This window comes from Myotis daubentonii, chromosome 5 (assembly GCF_963259705.1).
Source record: "Myotis daubentonii chromosome 5, mMyoDau2.1, whole genome shotgun sequence".
Taxonomy (NCBI): Eukaryota; Metazoa; Chordata; class Mammalia; order Chiroptera; family Vespertilionidae; genus Myotis; species Myotis daubentonii.
In genome coordinates this window covers 7,197,535-7,218,547 of record NC_081844.1, presented here as the reverse complement: position 1 = coordinate 7,218,547, position 21,013 = coordinate 7,197,535, and the positions used below count along the sequence as shown (strand labels likewise).

General features: G+C 51.4%; 1 protein-coding gene across 18 annotated transcripts in view; it reads left to right on the top strand.

The window, feature by feature from the left end:
* The window catches only part of OBSCN (obscurin, cytoskeletal calmodulin and titin-interacting RhoGEF), a 176,801-nt gene that overhangs the window by 81,880 nt on the left and 73,908 nt on the right, over positions 1–21,013 (top strand). For all 18 annotated transcript variants that reach the window (XM_059695760.1, XM_059695776.1, XM_059695774.1 and 15 more), the window contains exons 22-37: positions 991–1,266; positions 10,880–11,155; positions 13,643–13,918; positions 15,120–15,404; positions 15,587–15,853; positions 16,011–16,280; positions 17,122–17,388; positions 17,646–17,912; positions 18,107–18,219; positions 18,309–18,462; positions 18,640–18,801; positions 18,888–18,992; positions 19,506–19,772; positions 20,002–20,271; positions 20,381–20,647; positions 20,730–20,996. In XM_059695760.1, coding sequence (XP_059551743.1) covers positions 991–1,266; positions 10,880–11,155; positions 13,643–13,918; positions 15,120–15,404; positions 15,587–15,853; positions 16,011–16,280; positions 17,122–17,388; positions 17,646–17,912; positions 18,107–18,219; positions 18,309–18,462; positions 18,640–18,801; positions 18,888–18,992; positions 19,506–19,772; positions 20,002–20,271; positions 20,381–20,647; positions 20,730–20,996 — 3,789 coding nt within the window. The remainder of the gene's footprint in view (positions 1–990; positions 1,267–10,879; positions 11,156–13,642; positions 13,919–15,119; positions 15,405–15,586; positions 15,854–16,010; positions 16,281–17,121; positions 17,389–17,645; positions 17,913–18,106; positions 18,220–18,308; positions 18,463–18,639; positions 18,802–18,887; positions 18,993–19,505; positions 19,773–20,001; positions 20,272–20,380; positions 20,648–20,729; positions 20,997–21,013) is intronic.

Genomic DNA, 21,013 nt, shown 5'->3' with positions numbered 1-21,013 from the left:
TATAATGAAAGACACAGCCTGGTTGTGTGAGCACCACAAAGGTCAGCAAAGCAACATACCTCATGACGTGAGCAGATTGAAACTAAAATATGAAGGGATCGCCTCATCAAAGCAGAGTTGAGTTTGATAACATTTAACGTCAGAAATGTGGAAGAAACAGTTTATCAATATCTCTCCATGCCACAGATTCTGAACCAGTTAGAAATAAAACGGTTCATCCTTCTTGTGATAAATGCCACTGAAGGAAAACCAGCTAACCACACTAAGTGACACTTGAAAGCTGTGCCTGTGAGATCAGAGACCAGGCAACGGGGCTCACAGTCACCACTTTTGTCAGCAGGAAAGCAGGAAATAAAGTGAAACATACAAAAGTGTGAAAAAACGGAAGTGGAATTCCGATAATATGACTTGCGCAAAAGATAAATTATTGGACTTGGTGGGAGTGGGGAGGAATATTATGGTGTCCAACATCCCCATGAACGGACACACCGCAAAAGAGCAAACAGTAAAGACCGAAAGCATAGCAAAGGCCCACCACTTTGTGAGTCATCCAAACCATGGAAGAGACAGGCTCAGGAGGTACAGCTCAGTGCCCTAGGTGGCCAGCAGGTGACACAGGGAGTGCGGGTGGGAGGTGGCGCCCAGGAACTGTCCCTCGCTGGTTGGGAATGCTCCCTGCACAACCGGGAAAGACTTGCCCACCTAGGGAGGGTGTGTGCACACCTCATAGTCTGCAGTCCCTGTGCTCGAGGGTGTGTGCTCCGGAGAAGTCCTTCACGGTGTCTCCAGCGGGGACCGCTCCCTGGGCAGTGGTCCATGTGCAGATGAATGAGCTACTTGTGCTGAGAAGGTGCTGGGGCTTCTGCGGGTCACACAGAGCCTTGAGAATTTTCCCGTCCTGCCACCTCCCAGCTGAGTCCTTCCGTCCCCAGTGCTGTCCTCCTGATTTAGAAAATATCTTTGACCCTGTGTGTCTGTCATTGTCCCCAGAGCCCACGGTGGTGTTTGCCAAGGAGCAGTCGGCACACAGCGAGGTGAAGGCCACGGCCGGGGCCAGTGCCACGCTGAGCTGCGAGGTGGCCCAGGCTCAGACGCAGGTGACGTGGTACAAGGATGGCAAGAAGCTGAGCGGGAGCTCGAAAGTGTGCGTGGAGGCCACGGGCTGCACCCGGCGGCTGGTGCTGCAGCAGGCGGCGAAGGGGGACAGCGGGGAGTACAGCTGCGAGGCCGGGGGCCAGAAGGTCACCTTCAACCTAGATGTCCCAGGTCGGTTCTTTGGTGGCACTAACTTAGCCTTGTGTGTAGGTAATGACTACAGCCGGACACACCTGGGGCCCTTTCCACTGGACCTCACCTCTTTAGCCTTCTATCCTCCATCTCCCATATCATCCCAGTGGTGGGGCCAGACCAGGCTGGGTGGGCAGAGTGTGAGCAGAAGGGAGAGGTGTTCCTGTACAAGCTGAGTGGTGCTCAGGTTTTGCTCAGTCATAGTTCCCAGCACCTGCCAGAGATTTCTGGGTGCCCCTCTCCAGCCGGGACTCGGGCTCTACCTTTCATGTGGAGTCTGAGGTAGACCAGACGTCTTTTACCTGTGTTATGTGTGAATCTCCTACTCCCCAAGACCTGGTAGCTCCCAAATGCCCACGGCCAGCAACACGGGCAGAGACACGTTTGAATTTCATTACTACAGAATGTCGGGGAGTTCCTGCCACCCAATCTTACTTGGATCCATCTCAGACTGAACAGGGTGTTAGCAAATTGCAGTTTCTTAGGGCACTCCTTTGCATGTGGATGGAGAAGTTACTGGATCCTCACTTGTCGCAAAATGTAGATCCGTGTTTTCTTGCAAGGTCTGTGCAAAAAAGGACAGAGACCAGAGGATTGGCCCATGTGTGTCGGGGTCCTGTACCTGTGCGGTCTGGAATTCTCCTCCTAAAGTACATCTCGGTTTGTTGTTGAGTCCCGCGTCAGAATCCCCTGGGACTCTGATGTATACCAGATTTGGACATGGAGAGGAATAAGGAGCTTCTCCCACACCGCACGCCTAGTTGAAGACAAGTAACTATAGCGATAGCCCTTGATTGTTGAGTCAGCATTTATGTCATAGTATTTCCTAAGGACACATGTGTATTTGTCCCTGTCCATGGTGTTCACAGAGATGTCTGTGAACTAACTGTATTTTCATTTATTTAGGAGAGTTTTTACCTCAATTCGACATCCAGGTGCCTCTAACTAACAGTTTGGTGTTTTAAGTGTGTACAACAGCTTGTGGGTGTGAATAGATACAGAAAAAAAAAATCCACCAAACATTTGTAATTGCTACTTTAGGAGAATATGACAAATTATTTTGTAGGAGTAAATATGAAAAGGTTTCAGGAATGACCAGATTATTAGAAACTATATGAACAGTGGCAGACGATCTTGACAGCTCAAATAGTCCTACAACCGTTTCAATCAATGGAACCACAGTGGGAAAAAGAAGGGGAAAAAAAGACCTTATAGGTGAAGATGAAACCCCCGTGGCTCCACTGGAAAATTGTATGAACTATTCCGTAAGGAAAGTATTGCATGTGCATGGAGATCCTTCTACAGCTGGAGAAGGACACTCCGTCTCTGGTTTATTATGCGGCAACAGCATGGCATCTATCGCCACCATCTGATAGGGAGAGTTGAAATAGTGGGCCAATGCATTGTGGAGACCAAGCCCAAAATCTGAAGTTAAGTAGAATCAAAATGAATCGCCAGTGTATTAAGAGGATGATGGGAGAACCAAGATGGCGGCGATATAGGCAGACGTGTCCCAGGTCGTGTCCCGGAGCAAATGGAGCGAGCAGCTGAAGCTAGTAACACTCACACCGAATTGGCGTAATTGCTCAGCTGGTGAGAGGGTTTGCAGCCGGGAAGAGCAGAACTCCCTTGGAAAGGTAAAAAAAAAACCAGGGATTTGGGCAGGAAAGTTTGCCAGACCTCTGAGCCCAGAGAGTCGGAGGGAGACCGCGTGGCAGACAGCCGTGTCCCTTGGGACAGGCACAGCCCCTGACGGGGGAAAGGAGAACCACGGGATTCCTGGCGCCACCAGGGAAATTGAGAGCTGGGTTCTGTGATCACGGAGGACTGAGCCTAAAGGGGGCAGCCTGAAGAGCTGAACTGACCATGCAGTCCCGGTAAGAGAAGAAGCTTACAGAAACCAAGCCTTCCCCGTTTCCGCGGCCGGCATTTGTTTGTTTGTTTTCACTGAATCCTGTTCATGGGACATTTTGGATACAGACACTCACCTGTGCTGAAGAGAGGGAGAGTGTGCTGAGGAGTGGAATCTGGGGAGAGACTGGGGAAAGAGGGGGAGCCGGGAGAGGTGGTAGTGAATTGAGCGCTGAGACACCCCTGAGCCCAGGACTGGGGCAGCCACCCTCTCCTGAGAGTGAGTCTCCTCCCCCCAGCCCCCAGGCAAGGAGCACAGCCACACCCAGATTCCACCCTGTACGAGATCAAGGATTAAGATAACCTGATCAGTCCCTGGGAGTTAACAGGGTCTGGCCTATAGGGGGATTTTCAATCCCAGCAACAACATAGCCTCGGTAACTAACTATTACGCAGTCAGCTCTGGGCAGTGAACTTCCACTGGACAGAGAGGCCCTATAGCCTCAGAGGCCAACCCCAGAACACTGCCACCCAGAGGCTGACCCACAAACTGACTCTTTGCTAAACACAAAATAAGGCAGTCTCGGAAATAAATGCGGCATGCTTTAAAATAAGGACTGTGGTTTACAACACAGAGGAACAGTATATCGCAGGGAAACTCAACACTCTCCTGAATACCTGGAAGGTCTAAGGCGAGCCACACTGAAGAATAGAAGAAACGAAGGACCTTCACTACTGCAATTTTTTTTCTTTTTTCACTTTTTAACTAAGAAACCAATTTTTTTTTCATTCTTTTTTTTCTGTTCTTTTTTTTTCTCTCTTTCTTTTCTTCTTTTTCCATCACCTGATTTTACTCTTTTAATTACTACCTTCTTATTTTTAACCAGTATTATTACTGCTACCATTTTACCATTTTTTTAAAGTGCCATTTTATTTTTTCTTTATTTTATTTTGGGATTAGTGTTCACCATTCTATTTTAATTGTTATATTATTGGTTGTTTCTAGTTTGCATTCATATCCAGGGAGCTGTTGCTGGAATTTGTTGGGATTAATGGCTGTTCTATAGGAGTATTCTCCTCATATAAAAAGTCTCTTCCCTCTTCCACTTCATTCTCTCTTTTCGCTCTTTTTTTCTTTTCTCGCTTTTATTTTCCCCCTTCCTTTTTCCCAATTCCATTTTTGCACTCCCTTTTTTTGGTCCCTACTTTTCTTTTCCTTTTTCTCTTTTATCTTTTTCTCTTCCTTCTTCCTTATCCTCTAATTCTCTTAATTCAGGTGGTCACCTTTAATTGGGGTTATTAATATCGTGAATATATTTGTGTATAGTGCCTGGTACGTGGTGCCTTGTTGTGTTGTATTTTGTGCCTTTAAATCAACGCAGCAGATCCAAGCAACAGCAACCTCCTGAACACCACATCCTCTGCTGAGGAACAGCAGCTGTACGTGAAACCTCCCCCCACCAGCCAGAAGAGCCACCACAACTGTGAACAGCACCCACCAGAGGAGCTGCTGACAACTGAAGAGCAGCTGCTACCGCAACCGCCCGAAGAGCAACCACAGACCAAGGAGTCACTGCCACCAAGGGAGCAACCACTGAACATCTCAACGTCTAGATATGTCAGTGAGATCAAACATGGGTAGACAAAGAAACCCCCAAAGGAAAGAGAAGGAGGACTCTCCAGAAAAGCAGCTAAGTACTACAGAGGCATGCAACATGACAGATAAAGAATTCAGAATAAGGATCCTAGAGTGCATAAACCGGATGGAGGAAAAAATCGACAACCTCTGCAAGAAGCAAGAAGAAACAGATGAAAAAATCGATAACATATGGAAGAAGCTAGAAGAAACAGATGAAAAAATCGATAACATATGGAAGAAGCTAGAAGAAACAGATGAAAAAATCAACAACCTAAGTAAGACCCAAGAAGAAATGAAGAGTGATATAGCTGCAATGAAAAACTCCATTGAAAGTATCAACAGTAGACTAGGAGAAGCGGAGGACCGAATTAGTGAATTAGAAGACAAGGAAGCAAAACACACCCAAAATGTACTGCAATTGGAGAAAAAAATTAAAAGACAGGAGGAGACCCTAAGGGAGCTTTGGGACAACATGAAACGAAATAACATACGAATAATAGGAGTACCAGAACAACAGAAGGATGAACAAGGATTAGAAAACCTACTCGAAGAAATAATATCAGAAAACTTTCCTGAGGTGGGGAAGAAAAAAGTCACACAAGCCCAGAGAGTCCCAAACAAGGTGAACCCGAAAAGACCCACACCAAGACACATCATAATCACCATGGCAAATGTTCAGGACAAAGAGAGAATCTTACAGGCTACAAGAGAGAGACGGAAAGTTACATACAAGGGATCTCCCATTAGATTGTCAAATGACTTCTCAACAGAAACACATCAGGCCAGAAAAGAATGGACTGAAATTTACAAAGTGATGCAAAGCAAAGGACTGAATCCAAGAATACTCTATCCAGCAAGGCTATCATTCAAACTTGAAGGGGAAATAAGAAGCTTCACAGACAAAAAAAGGCTAAGGGAGTTTGTCACCACCAAGCCAGCAATGCAAGGAATGCTAAAGGGACTGGTATAAAAATAAGAAATAAAAAGCTCAGAAAGAAAACAGCCACACAAAAAAAGAAATGGCTACAAACAAGTACCTTTCAATAATAACTTTAAACGTAAACGGACTAAATGCTCCAACCAAAAGACATCGAGTGGCTGAATGGATAAAAAAACATGACCCATACATCTGCTGTCTACAAGAAACCTACCTCACTAGAAGGGACTCACACAGACTGAAAGTGAAAGGATGGAAAAATATCTTTCAGGCAAATGGAAAGGAAAAGAAAGCTGGGGTAGCAATACTTATATCGGACAAAATAGACCTCAAAGTGAAGGCCTTAACAAGAGATAAGGAAGGCCACTTCATAATACTAAAGGGATCAATACAACAAGAAGATATAACCCTGGTAAATATATATGCACCCAATATAGGAGCACCCAAATTCATAAAAAAAACTCCTGGAAAATATCAAAGGAGAGATTGACAACAATACAATCATAGTAGGGGACTTTAATACACCATTGACAGCACTGGATAAGTCCTATAGACAAACAACCAGCAAAGATACAGCAATCCTAAATGACTCACTAGATCAGATGGACTTAATAGACATCTTCAGAACACTTCACCCCAAAGCCAGAGAATATACGTTCTTCTCAGGTGCTCATGGGACATCTTCAAAAATAGACCACATATTGGGTCACAAGCAAAGTATCCCCAAATTCAAGAAGATTGAAATCATAAAAAGCGTTTTCGCAGACCACAATGGCATAATATTAGAAATAAACTACAATAAAAACAACCCAAAACACTCAAACACCTGGAAGCTGAATAGCATGCTATTAAATATTGATTGGGTTACCAATGAGATCAAAGAAGAAATTAAAAACATCCTGGAAACTAATGACAATGAAAACACAACAATCCAAAACCTATGGAACGCAATGAAAGCAGTCCTGAGAGGGAAGTTTATAGCTCTACAGGCCTATCTCAAAAAACAAGAAAAAATGGTAGTAAATCATCTAACTCTACAACTCAATGAATTAGAAAGAGAGCAACAAGAAAACCCCAGAGTGAGCAGAAGGAAGGAGATAATAAAGATTAGAGCAGAAATAAATGACATAGAGACCAAAAAAACAATACAGAAAATCAATGAAACCAAGAGCTGGTTCTTTGAAAGGATAAACAAGATTGATAAACCTCTAGCCAGACTCACCAAGAAGCAGAGAGAGAGGACCCAAATAAATAAAATCAAAAACGATAGAGGCGAAATAACAACAGACCCCACAGAAATACAAATGATTGTTAAAAATACTATGGACAGCTCTACTCCAACAAACTAGACAACCTGGAGGAAATGGACAAATTCCTAGAAAAATACAACATTCCAAAACTCAATCAGGAAGAATCTAAAAATCTCAACAGGCCAATAACTATGGAAGAAATTGAAGCAGTCATCAAAAAGCTTCCATCAAACAAAAGCCCAGGACCAGACGGCTTCACAGGGGAGTTTTACCAAACATTCAAGGAAGAACTAAAACCTATCCTCCTCAGACTACTACAAAAAATTCAAGAGGAAGGAACACTTCCAAGCTCATTCTATGAAGCCAGCATCACCCTAATACCAAAACCAGGTAAAGACAACACAATGAAAGAGAATTACAGGCCAATATCCCTCATGAACATAGATGCCAAAATCCTCAACAAAATCTTAGCAAATCGGATCCAGCAGTACATCAGAAAGATCATACACTATGACCAAGTAGGATTTATCCCAGGGATGCAAGGATGGTACAATATCCGCAAATCAATAAACGTGATACATCACATAAACAAATTGAAAGAAAAAAACCACATGGTCATATCAATTGATGCAGAAAAAGCATTTGACAAAATTCAACACCCATTTTTGATAAAAACTCTCAGCAAGGTGGGAGTAGAAGGATCATACCTCAACATAATAAAAGCCATATATGACAGGCCCACAGCCAACATCATACTCAACGGGCAAAAACTAACACCATTTCCCCTAAGAACAGGAACAAGACAGGGATGCCCCCTCTCACCACTCCTGTTCAACATAGTACTGGAAGTGTTAGCCATTGCAATTCGGCAAGAAGAAGAAATAAAAGGCATCCAAATTGGAAAAGAGGAAGTAAAACTGTCCTTATTTGCAGACGACATGATATTATACATACAAAACCCTAGAGATTCCATCAAAAAGCTACTAGACTTAATACATGAATTTGGCAATGTAGCAGGATACAAAATTAACCCCAAGAAATCTGAGGCATTTCTATACACCAATAGTGAACTTTCAGAAAGAGAGATTATAAAAACAATCCCATTTACCATTGCACCGAAAAAACTAAGCTACCTAGGAATAAACTTAACTAAAGAGGTAAAAGACCTCTACTCAGAAAACTACAGGACGTTGAAAAAAGACATAGAGGAAGACATAAACAGATGGAAGAACATACCGTGTTCATGGATTGGTAGAATCAACATCATTAAAATGTCCATACTACCCAAAGCAATCTATAAATTCAACGCACTTCCCATTAAAGTACCAACAGCATACTTCAGAGATCTAGAACGAACTTTCCAAAAATTCATCTGGAATAAAAAAAGACCCCGAATAGCTGCAGCAATCCTGAAAAAGAACAAAGTAGGTGGGATCTCAATACCAGATATCAAGTTGTATTACAAAGCCACTGTTCTCAAAACTGCCTGGTACTGGCACAAGAATAGGCATATAGATCAATGGAATAGAATAGAGAGCCCAGAAATCGGCCCGAACCAATATGCTCAATATGACAAAGGAGGCAAGAACATACAATGGAGCCAAGATAGTCTCTTCAATAAATGGTGTTGGGAAAATTGGACAGATATATGCAAGAAAATGAAACTAGACCACCAACTTACACCATACACAAAAATAAACTCAAAATGGATAAAGGACTTAAATGTACGACAGGATACCATAAAAATTCTAGAAGAATCCAAAGGCAAGAAAATCTCAGACATATGCCGAAGCAATTTCTTCACTGATACAGCTCCTAGGGCACTTGAAACTAAAGAAAAAATGAACAAATGGGACTACATCAAAATAAAAAGCTTCTGCACAGCAAAAGAAACCATCAACAAAACAATGAGAAAACCCACTGTGTGGGAAAACATATTTGCCAATGACATCTCTGATAAGGGCCTAATCTCCAAAATTTATAGGGAACTCATACAACTTAACAAAAGGAAGATAAACAATCCAATCAAAAAATGGGCAAAGGACCTAAATAGACACCTTTCAAAAGAGGACATTCAGAAAGCCAAGAGACATATGAAAACATGCTCAAAGTCACTAATCATCCGAGAGATGCAAATCAAAACAGCAATGAGGTACCATCTCACACCTGTCAGACTGGCTATCATCAACAAATCAACAAACGACAAGTGCTGGAGAGGATGTGGAGAAAAAGGAACACTTGTGCACTGCTAGTGGGAATGCAGACTGGTGCAGCCACTATGGAAGACAGTATGGAGTTTCCTTAAAAAACTGAAAATGGAACTCCCATTTGACCCTGTGATCCCACTTCTAGGAATATATCCCAAGAAACCAGAAACACCAATCAGAAAGGATATATGCACCCCTATGTTCATAGCAGCACAATTCACCATAGCTAAGATCTGGAAACAGCCTAAGCGTCCATCAGTAGATGAATGGATTAGAAAACTGTGGTACATCTACACGATGGAATACTATGCTGCTGTAAAAAGGAAGGAACTCTTACCATTTGCAACCTCATGGATGGAACTGGAGAGCATTATGCTAAGTGAAATAAGCCAGTCAATAAAGGAAAAATACCACATGATCTCACTCATTCATGGACAATCGAGACCATTATAAACTTTTGAACAGAGGCAGAGCTGCCTCAAACAGATTGTCAAACTGCAGCGGGAAGGGCGGGGAGGGTTGGGGGGCAGGAGGTAGGGGGGTAAGAGATCAACTAAAGGACTTGTACGCATGCATATAAGCATAACCAATGGACATAAGACACTGGGTGATAGGGGAGGCTAGGGGACTGTCTAGGGCGGGGGGATAAAATGGATACATATGTAATACCCTTTGTAATACTTTAAGCAAAAAAAAAAAAAATAAGAGGACGATGCACTATAATGAAAGACACGGCCCGGGTGTGTGAGCACTACAAAGGTCAGCAAATCAACATACCTCATGACGTGACCAGATTGAAACTAAAATATGAAGGGATCGCCTCATCAAAGCAGAGTTGAGTTTGATAACCTTTAACGTCAGAAATGTGGAAGAAACAGTTTATCAATATCTCTCCATGCCACAGATTCTGAACCAGTTAGAAATAAAACGGTTCATCCTTCTTGTGATAAATGCCACTGAAGGAAAACCAGCTAACCACACTAAGTGACACTTGAAAGCTGTGCCTGTGAGATCAGGGTCCAGGCAACGGGGCTCACAGTCACCACTTTTGTCAGCAGGAAAGCAGGAAATAAAGTGAAACAGACAAAAGTGTGAAAAAACGGAAGTGGAATTCCGATAATATGACTTGCGCAAAAGATAAATTATTGGACTTGGTGGGAGTGGGGAGAAATATTATGGTGTCCAAAATCCCCATGAACGGACACACCGCAGAAGAGCAAACAGTAAAGACTGAAAGCATAGCAAAGGTCCACCACTTTGTGAGTCATCCAAACCATGGAAGAGACAGGCTCAGGAGGTACAGCTCAGTGCCCTAGGTGGCCAGCAGGTGACACAGGGAGTGCGGGTGGGAGGTGGAGCCCAGGAACTGTCCCTCGCTGGGTGGGAATGCTCCCTGCACAACCGGGAAAGACTTGGCCACGTGCGCAGGGTGTGTGCAAACCTCCTGGTCTGCAGTCCCTGTGCTCGAGGGTGTGTGCTCCGGAGAAGTCCTTCACGGTGTCTCCAGCGGGGTCCGCTCCCTGGGCAGTGGTCCATGTGCAGATGAATGAGCTACTTGTGCTGAGAAGGTGCTGGGGCTTCTGCGGGTCACACAGAGCCTTGAGAATTTTCCCGTCCTGCCACCTCCCAGCTGAGTCCTTCCGTCCCCAGTGCTGTCCTCCCGATTTAGAAAATATCTTTGACCCTGTGTGTCTGTCATTGTCCCCAGAGCCCACGGTGGTGTTTGCCAAGGAGCAGTCGGCACACAGCGAGGTGAAGGCCACGGCCGGGGCCAGTGCCACGCTGAGCTGCGAGGTGGCCCAGGCTCAGACGCAGGTGACGTGGTACAAGGATGGCAAGAAGCTGAGCGGGAGCTCGAAAGTGCGCGTGGAGGCCACGGGCTGCACCCGGCGGCTGGTGCTGCAGCAGGCGGCGAAGGGGGACAGCGGGGAGTACAGCTGCGAGGCCGGGGGCCAGAAGGTCACCTTCAACCTAGATGTCCCAGGTCGGTTCTTTGGTGGCACTAACTTAGCCTTGTGTGTAGGTAATGACTACAGCCGGACACACCTGGGGCCCTTTCCACTGGACCTCACCTCTTTAGCCTTCTATCCTCCATCTCCCATATCATCCCAGTGGTGGGGCCAGACCAGGCTGGGTGGGCAGAGTGTGAGCAGAAGGGAGAGGTGTTCCTGTACAAGCTGAGTGGTGCTCAGGTTTTGCTCAGTCATAGTTCCCAGCACCTGCCAGAGATTTCTGGGTGCCCCTCTCCAGCCGGGACTCGGGCTCTACCTTTCACGTGGAGTCTGAGGTAGACCAGACGTCTCTTACCTGTGTTATGTGAATCTCCTACTCCCCAAGTCCTGGTAGCTCCCAAATGCCCACGGCCAGCAACACAGGCAGAGACACGTTTGAATTTCATTACAACAGAATGTCGGGGAGTTCCTGCCACCCAGTCTTACTTGGATCCATCTCAGACTGAACAGGGTGTTAGCAAACTGCAGTTTCTTAGGGCACTCCTTTGCATGTGGATGGAGAAGTTACTGGATCCTCACTTGTCGCAAAATCTAGATCCTTGTTTTCTTGCAAGGTCTGGGCAAAGAAGGACAGAGACCAGAGGATTGGCACGTGTGTGTCAGGGTCCTATACCTGTGCGGTCTGGAATTCTCCTCCTAAAGTACATCCCGGTTTCTTGTTGAGTCCCGCGTCAGAATCCCCTGGGACTCTGATGTATACCAGATTTGGACATGGAGAGGAATAAGGAGCTTCTCCCACACCGCACGCCTAGTTGAAGACAAGTAACTATAGCGATAGCCCTTGATTGTTGAGTCAGCATTTATGTCATAGTATTTCCTAAGGACACATGTGTATTTGTCCCTGTCCATGGTGTTCACAGAGATGTCTGTGAACTAACTGTATTTTCATTTAGTTAGGAGAGTTTTAACCTCAATGCGACATCCAGGTGCCTCTAACTGACAGTTTGGTGTTATAAGTGTGTACAACAGCTTGTGGGTGTGAAAAGATACAGAAAAAAAAATCCACCAAACATTTGTAATTGCTACTTTAGGAGAATATGACAAATTATTTTGTAGGAGTAAATATGAAAAGGTTTCAGGAATGACCAGATTATTAGAAACTACGTGAACAGTGGCAGACGATCTTGACAGCTCAAATAGTCCTACAACCGTTTCAATCAATGGAATCACAGTGGGAAAAAGAAGGGGAAAAAAAAGACCTTATAGGTGAAGATGAAACCCCCGTGGCTCCACTGGAAATTGTATGAACTATTCCGTAAGGAAAGTATTGCATGTGCATGGAGATCCTTCTACAGCTGGAGAAGGACACTCCGTCTCTGGTTTATTATGCGGCAACAGCATGGCATCTATCACCACCATCTGATAGGGAGAGTTGAAATAGTGGGCCAATGCATTGTGGAGACCAAGCCCAAAATCTGAAGTTAAGTAGAATCAAAATGAATCGGCAGTGTATTAAGAGGACGATGCACTATAATGAAAGACACGGCCCGGGTGTGTGAGCACCACAAAGGTCAGCAAATCAACATACCTCATGACGTGAGCAGATTGAAACTAAAATATGAAGGGATCGCCTCATCAAAGCAGAGTTGAGTTTGATAACATTTAACGTCAGAAATGTGGAAGAAACAGTTTATCAATATCTCTCCATGCCACAGATTCTGAACCAGTTAGAAATAAAACGGTTCATCCTTCTTGTGATAAATGCCACTGAAGGAAAACCAGCTAACCACACTAAGTGACACTTGAAAGCTGTGCCTGTGAGATCAGGGTCCAGGCAACGGGGCTCACAGTCACCACTTTTGTCAGCAGGAAAGCAGGAAATAAAGTGAAACAGACAAAAGTGTGAAAAAACGGAAGTGGAATTCCGATAATATGACTTGCGCAAAAGATAAATTATTGGACTTGGTGGGAGTGGGGAGGAATATTATGGTGTCCAAAATCCCCATGAACGGACACACCGCAGAAGAGCAAACAGTAAAGACCGAAAGCATAGCAAAGGTCCACCACTTTGTGAGTCATCCAAACCATGGAAGAGACAGGCTCAGGAGGTACAGCTCAGTGCCCTAGGTGGCCAGCAGGTGACACAGGGAGTGCGGGTGGGAGGTGGCGCCCAGGAACTGTCCCTCGCTGGTTGGGAATGCTCCCTGCACAACCGGGAAAGACTTGCCCACCTAGGGAGGGTGTGCGCACACCTCCTGGTCTGCAGTCCCTGTGCTCGAGGGTGTGTGCTCCGGAGAAGTCCTTCACGGTGTCTCCAGCGGGGACCGCTCCCTGGGCAGTGGTCCATGTGCAGATGAATGAGCTACTTGTGCTGAGAAGGTGCTGGGGCTTCTGCGGGTCACACAGAGCCTTGAGAATTTTCCCGTCCTGCCACCTCCCAGCTGAGTCCTTCCGTCCCCAGTGCTGTCCTCCCGATTTAGAAAATATCTTTGACCCTGTGTGTCTGTCATTGTCCCCAGAGCCCACGGTGGTGTTTGCCAAGGAGCAGTCGGCACACAGCGAGGTGAAGGCCACGGCCGGGGCCAGTGCCACGCTGAGCTGCGAGGTGGCCCAGGCTCAGACGCAGGTGACGTGGTACAAGGATGGCAAGAAGCTGAGCGGGAGCTCGAAAGTGCGCGTGGAGGCCACGGGCTGCACCCGGCGGCTGGTGCTGCAGCAGGCGGCGAAGGGGGACAGCGGGGAGTACAGCTGCGAGGCCGGGGGCCAGAAGGTCACCTTCAGCCTAGATGTCCCAGGTGGGTACCAGTCTGGGCAGACAGGACAAGTACCTGAGGAATCAAGTGACAGGCTTTGTTTTGAAAGGCTGTGCAAGGCTGTTCGTGTGGTTGCACCAGTGTTGGTTTCTATGGACATGCCCTGCCTCAGGCCTCTTCTTCTACTGAGCTCTTGTGACTGAGGACCTAGGTTAAGACCTTAGTCCTAGGCATTCTGGACCTGTTTTATCCAGATTTTTGCTCCTTGTTTCCACATCCTCACCTTCCCCTGAATGGAATCTTTCATGGAGGCTTCTACAGGCTGTTAATGGTTTTGCCTGTGGAAATGCGCATTCTCTGTCTGGGCCTGGAGCACGCAGTTTTCTGTTTTAAGTCTCCACTTGCAGCTATTGAGTGCAGCCTTGCTCTGGGGACCCTCACCAGAGGGGCCTCTGGCTTTCGATGTCTTTTTCCTCAGTGGAGTTTGGGTCCCTATCACTGGCCTTGGGTTCCTGACTGTCCTGCAATTGTTAAGTCAGCCAGGGGACCTGACCTCTGCTGGGGCACATCCAGGGCTGGCACTGGTCCTGCTGGTGTGCTACCTGTCCCTTATAGCCCCCAGCTGATGACAGCACCTCTGGGTTTCCGAGTCCTGCTGTAGGTGTTGGCCTTTAGCTGGCGGACACGGCCCCATCCCCTTGCCGACCTGCCCCCCATGGTACAGCCGGCCTGTGTTCAGGTGCTCCCCTGGATAGGCTCTTACAGGAACCCTCTTGGGCCCCTTCTGGGGCTTTCCCCCTCCCCCTTTGGTGCTGCTGTGCACTACCCCCACATGCTGAGGCACTCAGGGTGTTACAGCCTCTCAGCCTCTGTCCTGGGCCCAGGCTTCCCTGGAGGGCAGGCATCCAAACCTCTCGGCTCTTGGTCAGACAGAGCTTGTGGCTCCAGGCCTGCGGTCCCCTGCTGCTGACTCCTCTTGGCCACTCTTCATGGCCCCTGAGAGCCTGGATGGTGGCCATCAGGGGGTGTGGCGCTCTGAGGCGGTCCCTCTTGGGCTTGCTCAGTGGAAGCAGCAGCCAATGACTGGGTGATTAAGGCGTTGCATAGCAGTTGGAGCTTAGGCCAGTCCCACTTTAGGTCTTCTCCCATAGTATGGCCTGAAGCAGGCAGGGACCAGGCCAGGGAAGCAGGGTCCCCACTTACTTGATGACTAACCCTCCTGCTTCTTCCCCCTGCACCCCAGAGCCAGAGCCTGAGTCCCCAGCCCTGGAGAAACCCAACCGCAGGGGGCTTCTGGTGGTCAAAGAACACGAGGACATCGTCCTGACTGCCACGCTGGCCGCACCCTCTGTGGCTGCGGTGACATGGCTCAAGGACGGCGTGGAGATTCGCCGCAGTAAGCGGCACCAGACGGCCAGCCTGTGGGACACGCACACCCTGACGGTGCGCGGTGCGCAGACTCTGGACAGCGCGGTGTACAGCTGCTGTGTAGGCGCCGAGGCGCAGGACTTCCCGGTGCAGGTGGAAGGTCAGCGGTCAGCGCAGTCCTCTGCGAACCCCGCGCCTGCTGGGCCTCACTGAGGGCGAGCAGGCAGTGTCTTGTCCGGGAGGGGGTAGGGGTGGGCCTCAGGGCGCACGACCCCAAAGCAAAGCACAGAGCGGGTCTCCAGGGCCCGAGCCCCTCCGGGCTGACGTCCTTCCCCTCCGCAGAGGTGGCCGCCAGGTTCTGCCAGCCCCTGGAGCCCGTGAGCGGGGAGCTGGGCGGCACGGTGACGCTGGCCTGCGAGCTGAGCCCGGCGCAGGCCGAGGTGGTGTGGCGCTGTGGGAGCACGCAGCTGCGGCCGGGCAAGCGCTTCCAGATGGCGGCCGAGGGGCTCCGGCGCTCCCTCACCGTGTCGGGCCTGCGGGCGGAGGATGCGGGCGAGTACGTGTGCGAGAGCCGCGACGACCGCACCAGCGCCCGGCTCTCGGTCCGCGGTACGCTCCACAGCGCGCTGGCGGGGCGGGGGCGCGGGGCCTGGGGCGGGAGGCGGGGCGTTCCCCGCGGCTTTGCGGAGAAGGTGCTCTTCCGTGGCGTCTGCAAGTGGGGCGTCGCTCCTCCTACCAACTTCACAAGCGGACCTCCTGTCCACAGTCCCCCGCGAAGTCAAGTTCACGTCTGGGCTGAGCGCCATGGTCGCGGAGGAGGGCCAGGAGGTCACCTTCCAGTGCGTGGTGACCCCCAGCGACGCGGCGGTCCTGTGGTTCCGGGACGGTACCCAGCTGCAGCCCAGCGAGAAGTTTCGCATGTCGCAGAGCGGCGCCAGCCACAGCCTGACCATCTCGGGTCTGGTCCTGGAGGACGCCGGCCAGATCGCCGCGGAGGCTGAGGGGGTCACATCCTCGGCTGCCCTCCGCGTCCGAGGTGCGGGGGCGGGGGGTGGCGGGAGTGTGGGCCCCTCACGGGTGGGCTGGCTTCGTGCTGCTCGCAGGTGCCCGCTCCTCTGGCTGATCTCAGGGAACACCGGGTTTGCTGGTTGCAGAGAGAAGACGGGTGGGACGGAAGGGCTGGGCACCTCCTCTGAAAGAGTAAACTGCTGCACTGTGCCCTTGGTCTGAGAACGGATCCACACCGAGCCCCATAGGTGGCGAGATGGGAGGGAGTGGGGTTGGCAGCCAGTGCAAGCAGAGGCAGGAGGGGAGGATGCATTTTGCTCGATGAAGCCAGATTGTCAGTGAGAGCCAGCCTTCACCTGAGGATGAGTGGGAGCCATCGCAGGTCTTGAGTAAGAGTAATGTGGGCAGACTCACTTTCTGGGGAGGTCATGGTACAGTGTGGGACTTCAGCAAGTTTCTCTCCCTTAACATTCGGGCTCCCAGGGCTCCAGTGGAGTGGAGATGCTAATTCTACTGGTCTGGGGGCTCAGAGCCCACCTGTCTCACCAGCTCCATGTCCTGCGGCTACTGGTCACCACACGTAGGAGCTCCAGGCACTGGTGCCTGGCAGGGCTGTTCAGAGCAGGGGAGCAGGGGGGGGGGGGGTTGGGAAAGGAGAGGCCTCCTTAGTCTCCATTTCCTCCCATTAAAGTATACCTGTGCAGGTGTGCAGCTGGGCCCTGAGTATTGCTAAAGCCTTGCCTGGCTTGGAGGCAGAATGTGGTAGGGGTCCCTGCTCTGCCGGCTGGGGGCTGGGTTGGACAGGGGCCCTCTGAGCCTCGTGTTCCTGAGTGGCAGTGGCTGTGTAATTGCCCTTTCCCTGACCCCAGAGGCTCCTGTGCTGTTCAAGAAGAAGCTGGAGCCACAGACAGTGGAGGAGTGGGGTTCAGTGACCCTGGCGGTAGAGCTGACCAGGCCTTGGCCGGATGTCAAGTGGACACGCAATGCCATGGCCATATCCCCAAGCGAGAATGTGGCCATCTACACGGAGGGCGCAAGTCACCGCTTGGTCCTCCGCAGTGTGGGTTTTGCTGACCGTGGCTTCTATGGCTGTGAGACGCCAGATGACAAGACACAGGCCAAGCTCACAGTAACAAGTGAGCTACAGGGCAGCTGGGTCTGGGGTCTGGCACCCAGGAGAGGGAAGGGAGAAGGGAAGGGATGGAGAGGAATGAGCTTCCCACTGGGGACCTGGCCTTGGGAAGGGAGGGTTATCAGGGGGAGAGGTCTTATGGCTGGGGATGAAGTGGGCCTCCCCCTCTAGGGCAACACGCTGAGCTGAGGCCCCTGGAAGGACAGAGGGAGGGCCAGGGTCTCGGTGCAGTGGCACACCCTTCCCTCCTTTGCTCTGCAGTGCGCCAGGTCCAGCTCCTGCGGGGTCTGCAGATGGTGGAGGTGCAAGAGCAGGGCTCCACCACCATGGAGGTGGAGCTGTCCCATGCCAACGTAGAGGGCAGCTGGACACGTGATGGCCTTCGGCTACAGCCAGGGCCCACGTGCCAACTGGCAGTTCAAGGCCCCATTCACACCCTCACGCTGTCTGAGCTGCGGCCACAGGATGGTGGTCTCATCGCCTTCAAGGCTGAGGGCGTGCACACATCTGCGCGGCTGGTGGTAACTGGTGCGTGGGGGGTGGAGTGAGACTCACTCGAGACTGCATGGTCCCTGTCTTGAAGGGGAGGCAGGTGGGGACAGGGGTGTGGAATCCGGGGGGGGGGATGGGCATTCATTCCTAGAACCAGCTGAGTGATTTGGTCCATCTCAGCCCCCCTCCCCCACTCCATCTGCCTCTCTCATCTCCTTCTGCCTCCCCAGAGCTGCCTGTGAGGTTCAGCCGCCTACTGCAGGATGTGGTGGCTACAGAGAAAGACAAAGTGACCCTGGAGTGTGAGCTGTCACGCCCCAATGTGGACGTGCGCTGGCTGAAGGTGCCTCTGTCCCTGGACTCTTCTGCTCCATCCTACTCCTCACCATGAGGGGCATCCCCAGCACCTGACCTGATTTTGTACCCCCACAGGATGGCGTGGAGCTTCAGGTTGGCAAGACAGTGGGTATGGCAGCCAAGGGCACCTGCCGGACTCTCATCATTTACCAGTGTGCCTTTGGAGACCAGGGCGTGTATGTGTGTGATGCCCATGGGGCTCAGACCTCGGCATCCCTGAAGGTGCAAGGTGAGGACTGGGCAGAGTGGGAGGTCAGGGCCAGGTGCAGGACCTCCTTACCCCTGTGTCCCCCATTGAGGTCCTTGGCCTTCTGACCCCAACCCTCTGGTACTCAGCAAGCTGTGGATAGGGGAGGGGCAGGCAGCTCTGTGCTTCAGTGTGGCAGGGCCTCCCTCGCTGCCCCAGGGCGCAACATCCAGATCCTGAGACCCCTGGAGGACGTGGAGGTGATGGAGAAGGAGAGCGCCACTTTCTCCTGTGAGGTCTCCCATGATGACGTGTCTGCTCAGTGGTTCCGGGAGGGCAGTAAGCTTCGGTCCAGTGACAACGTGCGCATCCGCCAGGAAGGTGTGACAATTACGGCAGTGGCTGTGGGAGGGCCTCTCCCCATCCTCCATGCACCTCCCCCAGTGCTGAGTGGTCTGTGTTCCCAGGAAGGACATACACGCTCATCTACCGGAGGGTCCTGGTGGAAGAAGCAGGGGAAATCCGATTTGTAGCTGAAAATGCAGAATCTCGAGCCCAGCTCCGAGTGAGAGGTGAGGGGGACTCAAGGGAGGATGTGGGCTGGACACCAAGTGAGGACATAGATGGGTGCTGTGCCAGCTGTCCTGACACAGGCCTGCAGCGCTCCAGCCCCTCCCAGGACAGGACGGGGGTAACCCAGGAGGAGGCAAAGAGGGTGTTGCCTCCACTGCAGGAAGGCAGGGGTCTGAGGAGGCAGCCCTTCTTGTTTAAAATCGACTGCAGCAGGTGCTGGAGAGTGAGGCCCTGGTGGCCTTGATGACAGGAGAGGGTGGCAACCAGGCCTGAGGGAGGGAGGGATAGTCTGTGGACAGGTAAGGTGATCACATGGGGATGTTGATGCACAGGAGAGGACAAGGGGGGCAGCATGAGGGCCAAGGCAAGAGGTGGAAAGGGTGGAAGGTAGGTATGGGTGCACCTACTTTCTTCAGGGTCAATTGTACGGAAGGGGTCAGACCTGAGGGTGACACCCGCTTTAGCCTGGCTGGTTAGGAGCACCCACCTGACTCTTCCCTGCTCACCCACAGAGCTGCCAGTGTCCATTCTGCGCCCCCTGCGGGACAAGATTGCCATGGAGAAGCATCGCGGGGTACTTGAGTGCCAGGTGTCTCGGGCCAGTGCCCAGGTGCGGTGGTTCAAGGGTGGCGTGGAACTGCGGACCGGGCCCAAGTACGAGATGGTCAGCGATGGCCTCTACCGCAAGCTGGTCATCAGTGACGTGCAGCCTGAGGATGAGGACACTTACACATGTGATGCTGGCGATGTGAAGACCTCTGCCCAGTTCTTTGTGGAAGGTGTGGGCAGGGCTGTAGGCAGCTGTCCTCTGTGCCTGGGGATGGGCTGCGGCCTCTATCATTGGCCCTGATACTTGGAGGCAGCCAGGTCTGAGAAGGGCCTGACTGGGGGGCATCGGGGCAGGGGGGAGGATGTGAGCACGTGTGTTTGGTGGGAGGGTTTGTTCCCAGGAAGGAACACAGATGGGGGCGGTCCTCCTGCAGACAAGGTGATGCCTCTCGCCCACAGAGCAATCCATCACCATCGTGCGGGGCCTGCAGGACGTGACCGTGATGGAGCCCGCCCCCGCCTGGTTCGAGTGTGAGACCTCCATTCCCTCTGTTCGGCCGCCCAAGTGGCTGCTGGGGAAGACGCCGTTGCAGCCCGGGAAGGATGTGGGCATGGAGCAGGAAGGCACAGTGCACCGGCTGACGCTGCGGCGCACCTGCTCCACCATGACCGGGCCAGTGCACTTCACCATCGGCAAGTCGCGCACCACCGCCCAGCTGGTTGTCTCAGGTGGGAGCGCAGCCCCCGGGTGAAGGAGGGGTCCTTAGCGGATGGCAGTGCCCCGAGCTCCTCTGGCCCGGCCCACCCGCAGCGCTGCGCTCTCTTTCCTCCCGCGCAGACATCCCTGTGGTGCTTACAAGGCCGCTGGAGCCTAAGGCGGGCCGTGAACTGCAGTCAGTGGTCCTGTCCTGCGACTTCAAGCCGCCCCCCAAGGCTGTGCAGTGGTACAAGGAGGACACACCCTTGGCGCCCTCGGACAAATTCAGAATGCGCCTGGAGGGCCACATGGCTGAGCTGCGAGTGCTGCGGCTCACGCCCGCCGACGCCGGCGTCTACCGGTGCCAGGCCGGCGGTGCCCAGAGCTGTGCCCAGGTCACCGTGGAAGGTGCGCGGCGGGGGTGCAGGGCCGCCCAGAGGGGCCCGGGGGGGGGGGTGCCGGACACTAAGCCTCCGTGTGCTCTTGGCAGCGCGGGAGGTGACCGTGACGAGGCCGCTGCAGGACGCGGAGGCCACGGAGGAGGGCCGCGCCTGCTTCTCGTGCGAGCTTTCCCACGAGGACGAAGAGGTGGAGTGGTCACTCAATGGGACGCCCCTCTACAACGACAGCTTCCACGAAATCACCCACGAGGGCCACCGCCACACGCTGGTGCTGAAGCGGGTCAGGCGGGGGGACGCGGGCACCGTGCGCGTCTCTTCCCCCAAGGTCACGGCCTCTGCCCGCCTGGAGGTCAGAGGTGAGGCGGCCTGCAGG